The sequence below is a fragment of the Triturus cristatus genome, chromosome 9 (assembly GCF_964204655.1).
Source record: "Triturus cristatus chromosome 9, aTriCri1.1, whole genome shotgun sequence".
In the NCBI taxonomy this organism is placed as follows: Eukaryota; Metazoa; Chordata; class Amphibia; order Caudata; family Salamandridae; genus Triturus; species Triturus cristatus.
Window position 1 is genome coordinate 111,832,304 of NC_140592.1, and position 12,200 is coordinate 111,844,503.

General features: G+C 41.6%; 1 protein-coding gene across 1 annotated transcript in view; it reads right to left on the reverse strand.

Annotated features, from left to right (window-relative positions):
• Nucleotides 1–1,156: 1,156 nt before the first annotated feature.
• TRNT1 (tRNA nucleotidyl transferase 1) overlaps nt 1,157–12,200 on the reverse strand; it is a 38,479-nt gene continuing 27,435 nt past the window's right edge. The window contains exons 6-8 of the mRNA XM_085624517.1: nt 7,689–7,882; nt 6,281–6,531; nt 1,157–5,293 (exon numbers count right to left, since the gene is read on the reverse strand). Of these exons, the coding sequence (XP_085480643.1) occupies nt 5,039–5,293; nt 6,281–6,531; nt 7,689–7,882 (700 nt within the window). The 3' untranslated portion in view covers nt 1,157–5,038. The remainder of the gene's footprint in view (nt 5,294–6,280; nt 6,532–7,688; nt 7,883–12,200) is intronic.

Consider the following 12,200-nt stretch of genomic DNA (forward strand, 5'->3'; position numbering starts at 1 on the left):
TAAAAAACACTGGATGTCAAGAATTGTGGTTAGAATTTAGTAGAGGAAAAATGTTCCACTACATACTAGCTCACAGTATTGCAGCAAGCTTGGGCGTTGATATTTGTGAATCTCTGCCCTTTTTCCATGCTGTTACAGGTTGCAACACCACTTTGGCTTCTCTTGGGAGAGGGAAGAAAGCAGTTTATGACACCTGGATGGCACCATCTTCTGCTACTCCCACATTTGAATTTCTGTCAGATCATCCAAGCTCTGTTGATTCTGTTCACTTTGGAAATGGTGAGAGATTCATTGTATTAATGTACAGCCACACTTGTTCATTGCATGAAATAAACGGTGTTCACCAATCAACTCATGTTTGCAAGTGGCAAGCGAACTAGTGAAAACATCCTACCTACACAAGACGCTCTTCAACATGATAAACAATCTGCGTACCAAGGGGGCCATGTTTGGAGCCAGAATTTAGAGCCCATGCAAGAATTTCTAAATTTGAATGATTGGGGCTGGAAGCAGATTGATGGTACCACATTGGCAAGCCAGGCAAAACAAGTATTTGTTGGTGTAAAACGTTGTGCCGAAATAGATGCAAATGCTCAAAAGCGAGCCTCCCGTGCACAGAGCTTTGCTTTTGCAGTGGAAACTGTTACTATTAAGACGGTATACAAACTTGCATCATCATTGTTTCTTAGTATAGTAATGTTATCAGGATATAATATAGGTTTGTATTATTTAATTACAATGAAAACATTATTAACACGATGTTCATAGTATGTGTTGTAAGGATTCAAATGATGCAAATTATAAGTTTACTTTTTCTGCAGTGTGTGTGTATCCTTATTCCTGGCATCCTTATTGGGGGCCATCTTGGTTTTATATTTTTGATGTCACAGTATAAATCTAAAATGGGCATGAACTTTTGTGCCAAATTTGATGCATATATCGGAAGATTAAAAATTATTGTTTGATTTGTCAGCCATCTTGGATTTCATTTAGACTATATGACATCTTAGGCAAGATACACTTGCTTTTTATCACAAAGTGAATGGTTTTTCAGTCTACCAGCTATACTATTAAACTATATGTAAAATAAACTGCTCCGGATGGGGATACTGATATTTCAAATGGATACGTTTATGTGGAACAAAAGTTCACAAACTAGTGTAATGGAAGATTTTATTTCAGCAATTTCAGTGGTTACAAAGAACAAGAGTACAATATCTCAATATGAGACAGCTTGTGTGGCATGTCAGACAATAACAACACATGCAACCTATTGTGGTACTGCAATTAGGAAACCATATAATCTGATGGCAGACGTAGGGCATAGGATTTTTTTGCTTTTAAAATCATAAAGTCCAAAACAGAAACTTTTTTTATGACCCACCCCCTGACGTTTTTGCGTATTCTCTTACCTCATTCTTTGCTGCCTTTCCCACTTTCTACAACAGGGTTCCGTGAAACTTCCTCCTGTTAATTGTGCTTGTAGCACTATTGCCTCTGACTTCTTATCAGGTGTCAGTTTGAAAAACACCAGTTTGTAAGGATATGCGTTTTTGTTTTTTCCCCCCCATTTCATACTCGTGCTATTCTCCAATCTGAAAACCAGACCTACCCGAAGCAGCCTTCTATTAAGACCAGAGGCTACACTCAAAATCCTCTCTTTTAATGACAATAGTGTGTTCCAGTCTCCTGTAGGGACTATGGCTACATAGGGCCATTCAGATGTCACATCTTTATCCTGATTCTAGAATCTCAGAACAAGAAAGAAAACAGATTCAACAAGGTTCCTCCATTTAAACTCTGACCTCATGTGTTGTACTCCTCCATTTGCACTTCAACCATCGGAAGAGGGGTAATCAGAAACAGAGCCTGGTCTTTGACACAGAAGAATGTCATCATCTGCATTTGTGCAAATAAAAACAACGAACTAATTTTGCATTAAAAGAAATATATTGCAACAAGCGATCTTTAGAAGTTTAGTTGTCAATTGCTACCTATGCAAATGGGGTTTAGAACTAAAATAATTTTTTAAAACCTAAGAAAGCAAATTCTTTTTTGGTAGTAAAGGATTTACAGAATTTAATGTCCCTGCTGTCGCTAGAAATCCACGCTCTGTACCAGGGCCGAAGCACTGTTATTCTAGTGTTCTTGCTTGGACCCAAACAAAGTCAATACTGATGTAATACCAGCTACTTTCTATTGAGAACCTAGTTTTGCTTGAAAGGACTCCTTAAACTAACCTGAACAGGTAACGACTATGTGAGGAATGGGTAATTTACCCAGGAATGGCACAATCCAAAATGGTCAGTAGATTGAAATGGGGGGGGGGGGGGGGGGGGGGAAGACAGGGTTATTACTGCTACATCACACCAAGAATTAATTGTGCATGTGGATGTTTGATAAGATTAAGTAAGATACCTATATGCGATCTCCAGTCACATATTGCTAAACATATAAGGTAGATGTACATCTTGTTTCAATGTTGATCTTGATTTATTGATACAGGGTCAGCAGGGCACCCTCACCTTGGCACACCTGTAACTTATTTTTAGATGCACAATGTGGAGATCACAGATGTATGCCAAGCTCTTCATTAACCTAATTGTTAGCATTACTGTGGGTTTTTTTTAAAAATCTTTGACAACACAAACTAACAATTGCAACATATTAAACCAACCTGTTGCTAATCCATCATTTATGGACTCTGTAGGAACAACTACTAGTATGCTGCTTGGATATTCTACTCATTAGAACATCCAAGCAGGATACTCGGAATGGAGTTAATATACGTGTGTTCTACTTACCCTGAAGGACAACATATCATTTGGGGAGGAAGAAGGGCCAATATCCATTGAAAGAATGATTTGGTGTCCTCCTAGTGAGCCATTTTCAAAGACAGCGGTGTGACAGCTGTTGAATAGTAAATCAAGGCACTTCGTTTTTTTGTGGCTGCAGAGCAAGCTGGATTCAAAATTAGACGGAGTAGTTCAGGCACAAAATAGCGCATTCCATGAGATCATAAACCCTATAAAACTGCAAAACCAGTAGGGAATGACATTTAGTTTAACATACATACAGCCACTCCTGGAAGACCCAGAACTTAATCTGAATGAGGCAAATTTGAGTCAGCAATAGGAAGGGTCATCCCCAATGTAGATTTCTGCAAGAACCAACTGAAAAAGCAAAACCATTTGCTTATCCAGTAAATCTCAAACTATTGTACGTCTCACACCTCAAAAGGGGCACTTGTGAAGCTACTAGAGCTTTGTGAACGATTTCTTAGTATTCAGACAGAAAATATCTGCTTTGGTAACAAACACGATTTTAACACAGAAATGGTAGGGGTGTGCATGCATAAGTATGGAGAGTCATTACAATATTAACACATTTCTTCAAGGAACTTTAATGATATCCCCAAAAAGATATGACTTCAGGAGGAGAGATTGGGGCTTCATTCTGTCTTAGGAAATTCACTAGAATAAAAATTTAGTTTCTTTATATTTAACCTCTTCAGTGCCCATGACGAGATAGTCTCGTCATGGAGCACGGTCGCGCTGTGCCCATGACGAGACTATCTCGTCATGAAACCCGCCCACTAATGTAACGCCCGGCACAGGAGGGGGAAAGGGCGTGGCACAGAAGGGGTTAATGGAATGATCAGAGTTTTATGGGGAGATGACTGTTAAATAGTTTTTCAATATGTTTAACGTGAGGTTGCAAGAGAATAACATTATCTGCTCTCAAGTGGTCTATATGCTGCTAAAGCCACAATGTATAAGAACTGGGAAAAATCAGAAGCGGAAATAAAAGTATGTGTGCTTGACAAAGGCCTACAAATTAAACACAAATTAATAAACAAGATTAATAATGGGCTTTTCAAAGCTACATTCCTCAATAAGGAAACAGATTATCAGAGGTCTGATAGGCCGAAAACAGATGTATGCCTGTACTCGGCTAAATGCTGGAATCTCAAACTGCTCAGAGTCAGCAAATAAAGCCTAACAAAACAGGTTAGTACACATCTGATATAGAGCCCCAAAGCAAAGAGCAGAAGGTGAGGGTGATGGTTAAAAAGATTTACAGTTGTGCAAGAGAGGAGCATTGTGCAAAGCACAGTGAAGCTTGAGAACCGGATTTTCTACTAGGTTGTAGACCACCACCTTTTTGCAGGGACCAACAGGTGCGACCAAACAGCCCTGGAACCTCACAGTGCCTAAACACCCTGGAACCAGAAGTGACACGAATTTGGTCCCCAGCTGTAGACAACTTGTTTCAATGGCATCTGAACTATTCTGAGTACATGTCCTACTTCTAGCTCTCGAATTACATGTGATATGCAACAGCTCAGAGCATCAGGTATATGCACTTCACGCCTCATGAATGGCATGCCCAGGAACAACATACCTAGGGTGAAGTGCATGTTCATGCAATAATGAAGCTATTGCACCATGAAGCCACATTTCTGTTACTTGAACAAAGCTGATGTGAAGCAAGGTCTTCTGCCACATGCAGTTAGCCACACCTTGTAACCTTTTGAATTCCAAAAAACGAGGAAAAACAGCTTTGATACTGCCACATTTTTTTTTGCCTCGTAACCTGAGTCTCCATGTCTTTTAGTACTCCAATCCTGAACACCAGACCAATTGTACAAGTGCCCATCTGTTTAAGTATGCACTTTTCTTTGACAGGAAGGAGCACCTGCATCAACATCTGCCATTCCATCAAAGACCCCAAACAGCTACAGACCAATAGTAAGCGCCCATATACTCAGTTTCAGTGCATCAAAATCCTCCACAGAGCACAGCTGCTGTTTTCACACTTGAACTAAGAGTTCTGGCAGCATATATGAATCTGGATTTACATACTGGCACAGAAGAACTCTGACAATATACCCTAATTGCAGATGGCTTTCTGGCATCCCATAAAGATTTGAATATTTAGCTTTTAGACGTTTTCCTTCTACCCTCCTTTACAGTCAGTATTAACTTAAAGAGCACAACAGGTTGCAAACGTTTCGAATGTCTTCTCTGTATGCCTTTCAACCAGTATTCTTCTTTACATGACTTAAAAGTTCCTCTTTTTCCATCTGGTATCCACTTTTTTTCCACTGATCTCGCAGCTCTTGTAGAACTGTTCCAATCTCCTTCCCCGAGGAGATGCCTAATCGGCGCAAGTCGTGACCGGTGATAGGGAAGCGGGGGATTGACCAATGCTTCATCTCTTTCAGCAGCTCTGGTTGACCTTGGTATTTCAAGAGCTCGCAGATCTTGCTGTGCGCATCAGGTTCCCGGGACTGAATACATGGAGAAAGAAATAAACCGAGCAATGAATGCATATACTTGAGACAGGGAAGCAAGTGCAATGAACCCCCTACTCAATCCAAAACCTTCACCTTATCAGCAATCTAACCTTTATTCCTCAAATAAAGTACCACTGCGCCAAAGGTCCATGCTTGGCATGGTCATACCACAACTTCCCAGATCGCAAATTAACTTGTTAAATTCAGTGCTGCCCTGAACATAAGCAAGCTCGGAAACGAGCATCTCTAAGTCAGCTCCAATGGAGGTGCAAACCAGTCACTAGGCTCTGGCCTTCATGTGAACAATGGCCTTGCCGACCAAGTTACCAATCCGTAACAGTATGGGAGACTTCTGGCAGAGTTTTGGAAGCACAAGGGACTCCTAACTCTTGCCCATTTTCTTTTTTCCATAACCACCTTTTTTCCGCAAGAAACCCAGTCTAGATTATGGAAAACACCTAAAGCCTTACTTTCTTACATTCTGGGTAACTGATGGCGTTACAAGAAAGGCATTAGAAAACTCAGATTAGGTGGAAGTCAAACTTTTTACCAATCAGTAAATCACTGAATGGTAAAGTAATCTGAGAAAAGGATTTACTGGATAAAAACTTCAATAAGAGTTTCACTATTGAGAGTTCGGCTTCGCACAAAGCCATCTAGTGCATGGGACTCAACATTGCTAGAACACTTGAAGCCAGTCCGAAGCATGGAAAGGTTTCCACATCAGGAAACTGTGTGAATATGTGTCAATTAGATTGTGTAAGAGCAAGCCAATACAATACAAACACCACATGTATTCATTCCAAGAAACCATGCGGTCTATGGCAAACTACCTAGAACGAGGAAAGGATTTCTAGTAAAGGCTTGTTCACCTTTGTTGGTCAAATTGTTTGGGTCTTCTGTGAACTCAATCACAGCAAATATCATCACTGAGTTCTTTCCTGTGGCTATCACTCGAATTCCCTACAGCTACACACTTACATCAGTGATGAAATCCTGGTATGGCTTGAGAGGTACAGTGTCATCTGTGCCCTTTATGAGATCTTTCCGATACTTCACAAGGAATAGCCCAAGGTTCTTCTCTTCTTTAGAAATTTTCAGCCTCAAATCAAGTTTAAGAACTTCATCTTGGAGCTTGAGGAGGGAGGCCAGCACAGTCATGGGCTTTGGGTCCAGGGTCTCCAAATTCTTGCTGACCTTGTCAAACTCTTGTAAGTTATTTGCAGGCAACCCTATGGGGAGACAAGAAAGTATACAAATACTCAGGCTAAAAGAAAGCTGAGAGAAAGACTATACCAAGATAATTATTTACAGATTTAACCCAGCGGTCAAAACTTGGATGCTCTTGTTAAGTTACCCACCTGAACGTAAATATAGTCTAATAAATGATCACATGCAATAAGAGTAAAAATATTAAAAGTAAACAAAACCGAATATAAATAAACATGAAAGGTGATCTGAACAACAGAGCAGTCGTGCAGAATCGAGTGGAGTGAAAGTAGCCTTCAAATATTGCCTCCATTATATTCATCGAGACTATCACAAGCTTTCCTGAAGCCTTGAAGTGATGCATAAACTAACTGTGCACTGCACCACAATTTATGCTTTACTGCCTTCAGGCAATGACGGCAAGGAGGGAGACCATACCAATGGTAAACACTTGTAAACAAATCCTAAACACAAAGACCAAAACTTTGAATCTATAAAGTAGGCAACTGCACACACACAAGAATCCATAACAGCTCAACTTTAAATGAAACACCTTTGTACAAAGGCTAAATGTTTGACCCACCAATAATACAGAAATGCTTACCTATGCAAAGACCTGCTCACAAAACTTAACACCCAAGAGGTTTAAGTATGAAAGCAACTAAATTCAAAGTCCAGCACTACTATCCACATAATTAAAATATGACCTATGTACAGGGCCCACCAGTGTACCAGACATTATCACATAAAAAAAAAGTAGCCATGTAAAAAGTCTAACAATATCCCTCAAACACTTATATCCTAATGTATTACATTTCCAGACCAGGATGGGATATTAACCCCTTCCACGCTCATGACGGAACCACGCCGTCATGAGTCACGGGTGGCGTGTGCTCATGACGGCGTGGTTCCGTCATGCTGCGGCCGCTCCGCCTACGCGGCACTAATTCCCCGCCTGTGCGGGCGAAGTACTGAGTGGGCGGAGTCGTGACGGAACCACGCCGTCATGAGCACAGCTCGCCCGTGACTCATGACGGCGTGGTTCCGTCACAAGCATGGCGGCGCCGCGCTCACCCCGTACCCCCCCCAGCACCGCGGCGGAATTTGCGCCGCAGCGAAGGGGTTAACACGGTTATAAATATGAGCTATACTGTAAACAATATTGGGACTGACAACATACCCATGTATGGCGCGATGCCCAGGTTGTACATCATGTGGATCAAGTGATTTTGATGCCGGCCAACCAAAATCTTTTTTAGTTCCACCCAGATCCGCTCTCCTGATATTGCAGCCAGGCCCTTTGCATTCTTTCGAATTGCTTCCAAAGTCACAGGATCATGATCACCTGGATGTTCTGCTATCCTACCATAAAACCTGCAATACAAGAAGCGAGTTACAGTACGTGCTGCATGGCTTTCGAAGACTGCTCAGAGTTCTTATAGTGCCAAAGATGAGAGGGAACACATACATGCTAAATTCTGCTTCAACCTAAACTATAAAAAAAATTGTGGATGAGGGCTATAAAGTAAACAAGCTCATACCCAGTAATGTATTATGCTTCAGAGAAGTGGCTCTTAACCTTTTGATGTATGTGAACCGCCACTGAATCATTAATGGAAGCTAGGGACCAACTTTAAACAATTTGAACTTCAAAGTAATACAGAAACATGAATGCAAAAACAAATAAAGTATCTAATAATTTGTGCATTCAATTCAAAACCAAAAGAGATGCACAAATTGGAATCTTATTTTTTTTTTTTTAAGTTTAGGCCTCGATTTGAAAAATGTCCATTCGTAAAAATAGAACACCGACTTTTTGCGCACGGAAAAGATTTTTCTTACCCTACCTATGCATTAGTAGATCACTTTACAAAATTCTGAATGGAAGTGGGTCACAATCCAACCTCTCTCATCATTATTTCGGAGACACAATTCAAAATACCACAGTGAGATGCCATCACAGGAACTGTGACCACCATGCCTGATCTTATTTTAAAAAAATTAAAAAATGTAGATTCACAAAGGGGGGGCGGGGGGCATTGACATCCTTCCTTTACGGCATGTCATCTCAACCTCAGAGAATAGTTCAACTATTAGTTTCTCTGCTCCCTCTCTCTTTTACAGCTCCCTGAAGACTTCAATTTAACAGGTGCATATTCTGAAAATATCTTTCGTACCGCGCCGTCTGAGACCAAAGTTCCTCCAGCAGTTACAAGGTAATCGCAAGGAACTGTAGTCCTAGATATTCATCTTGCAATGAGGAGTCATTGTGTTTCACATGTTAAATTTGTGAGAATAAAAGCATAACGTCATTCACAACTCACTGGTCTGATGTTTGAACAACTTAATTGTTGCTTTTGAACTGCGCTTACATTAGTTCCTTCTTGTAGCTTGCCTCATTTTTTATGCCAGCAGTGTCTACCCGATTTCCTATCTCGTAATAGGCTGCATATAAATTACTATAAGTATAACAAGTTTATCGTTAATAAAGCTTCTAGTTCACCATAGTGTAGTTCCTGGTTTGTCAATGCAGAGACGTTAATCTTATGATCAGACTCAAACCAAGTACTCTTGGATTTTAGGTTGAGACATATAGCTTCTAAGAGTGTTACAAAGGTAGTCTTCTGGGCTCCAAGTTCCTCTCTCATTGCATACCATATCGGAACCCAAGTCATTCCCTCAATTTAGTTTTCAATTAAGTACAGTAAGGCTTCACTGATGGTAGCTCTGAAAACTGGGTCACCACATGCAACACCATTCAGATTCCAATATATTACATATCTATGCGATATACTCTACATATAAGTAGTACAGTCCTATATTGTCATCCTGGAGGTTGTGGTGACATTTATAAACCAAGAAGCCGAATAGAGTGTTTTTTTTTTTTTAAAGTCTCCAGAACCCAGAGATGGCAATATAGGACCAGGTTACGCTTAGTGATATAGATTTACACATGAAATCCATTACCCCTTGCAGTAGACTATAAGGATATTGCAAGTCATGACCATATAGTAAGACGAGGCGGTTAGACCTGGCACCATGGGCATGGGTCTCCCCTGCATTTTTTGCCTTTGTCTCCTGTGTTTTTGCTGTGTGTTGGATTCAGTTTTGCTGGTCTAGATGCTTTGGGCACTTTGCCACTGCTGTTCAGTGCCAAAGTGCAAGTGCTCCCTTTGTAAATTGTTGTTATGGATTAGTGATTACATGATTGGCATATTTGATTTACTTGTCAGACCCTAGTATAGAGCATTGTGTGCCCTCAGGGCCTGTAAATCAAATACTGCTAGTGGGCTGCGGCACAGATTGTGCCACCCACAAAAGCAGCCTGTAAAATGCAACTCAGACGTGCCATTGCAGTCTGGGACTCCCATGTCGACTTGGCAAGTGCACACCCTTGTCAGTCCCCAAACCCACCCTTTTTCATATATTAGTCACCCCTAAGGTAGGCTCAAGGTACCCCTGTGGGCAGGGTACATTGTATGCGAAAGGAAGGACATGCCCGATGAGTGAGGCATGTCCCGATAGTGAAATACTGCCACTTTCGTTTTTCACCATTGCAAGGCTAACTGACCCCATTAGGACAGAATTAAGGTGCTTGTTTAAACATAACTGGCCCTGGGAACAAGGTAGAAAAAACGTTTATTATGCCTGAACTCAGAATGATAAAAATGAATCTTTTAGTGAGGGCGATTTTTACATTCGGTGTTTGAAAATACCACTTTTAGAAATTAGGTATTTTCTTGCCTAACCATCCAGTGGGCGTTTGCTAGGTTTGTGTATTGCATATCTGGCTTTTGGCTAACAGGGGCAGTGGCTCCAGAAGTCTGAGGAGTCAAGGCTGGGCTGAATAGACCTGGGCTCATTTAGAGTAGGGGGGGGGAGGAGATTTCCTTTTTACCTTAATGGGCCTGGTCTGCCTTCAACAATGCTGTCTCCACCTCCAGCCAGGAAGCTGCACCAGTGAGGACAGAACTGGTTTTGGCTGGGTACAGACACTCTCTGCTTTCAGAGAACAAAGGATTTTTGTGTATAAAAAGAGGAGCCCAGACCTTTAGATCACTTCTGGGAAATCAAGAGGAACCTTTGCCAAGGAGAAGAGAGAGAAGCTGAGGAGGAATACTGCCCCTGTGCGGTTTGCTCTCTGGGGTTGGCCTCCAGTGGCTACTTGCTGCCAAGGAAAGGAGAAAAGGACTTTCCTGCTTGCTTTATCCCCCTGCTTGAAGAGAAAATCTCCAAGGGCTTGAACTGAGCATGCCCCCTGTTCTAGAGATCTCAGGAACAGCAAAGACCTCACCGTGTCTGTGGGAACAGTCTGATCGTCGCTGCAGAAGAAAAGGGTAACCAACTCAGTCATCGAGTCTGTCGCAGGATTCCATGTCCTGAAAGCAACGCCAAGAGCAATGCCTCGCTTCGCAACGCAACCCTGGTCGCACCGCGTGCTGTAGGCACCGCACTAAGCAACCCTTCGATACACGCTGCAAGGACGTCTCCAACTCAGTCGCTGCCCGACCGGAACATCGACCGGCTCCGTTGCCACACCATAACCTGACAGCACCGTCTCACCCTTCAACGCAAGCCCTGGTCTCACAGACTCAGTCAAGGAGCTGCTGCTTGAACCGCATCGCGAGGTCACCGCCTACCGCAACGTTCCGCTTCACCATGCAACTGCGAAGTTTGCCCCGACCGACTCGCACCGACGTGCTGGTCACAACAAGAAAGGTACTCTGTCAGCGCTTTAGCTGGCCCGTACCGACGCGGTCGGCTGGAATTGTTGTATTCAGTTATCGCGGTAGCCCAAGGAGGAGCTACTGAGTCGGAAGAACTGTGTTTTATTGATTTTCCGGCAATTTAAAGGTTATTTTGCACAAGTACTATTTTTCAAGAGTTTTGCATGTTGGATTTTGATCCTATTTGGTCTTGTTGGTTTAGATAAAGATTTACTATTTTTCTTAACTGGTGTGGTGTCCATTTGTAGTGTTTTCACTGTATTACTGTATGTGTTCACAAATGCTTTACACACTGCCTCTGAGATAAGCCTGTCTGCTTGTGCCAAGCTACCAAGGGGGTGAGCAGGGGTTATTTTAGAAGTGTATCCCCCTTACCCTGACTAGAAGCAATGTCTATTTGGACAAAAGGTATCCACATCTGCCAACTTGAGACCCCCATTTCTAACAGAGGCCAAAGGCAGAGTTCCTTTATAAGGATATGGAACGTCAAGGTGACTTGCAATATTCTTATCATGCATGGCTCAGGGTACTTTATTACTTATAATAACATGGTCACAACATCGTCCTTCACACAAACCACTTAAGTCCTTGGTGTGTAAGTCTTTCATATGAAAGAGAACAGGTTTGAAAACATGAAAAATAGACATAGAATCTCTAGTAAAAACAAACACAAATCTAAAAAAGCTGTTAGATGGTGGTTGCAAAAAGATTTTAGAAGCAGTTTAATACAAGCCATTTAAAAACAAAAAAAAAAATTAAGAGCCCAGTATAAACATACAGAAAGATTTGAACTGATTACCTAAGGAGTGCAACAAATAAACACATCCTCCTGTTTGCTGCACTGGACAGCTAAAAGAAATTAGAGACTGGTCTTTATATAAGAATATCACACATTATCCTTTACTGCATTTATGGAGTTTCAGAAAGGCTGCTGACGCATAGAAGTTGTGTGAGATCACTCTTGA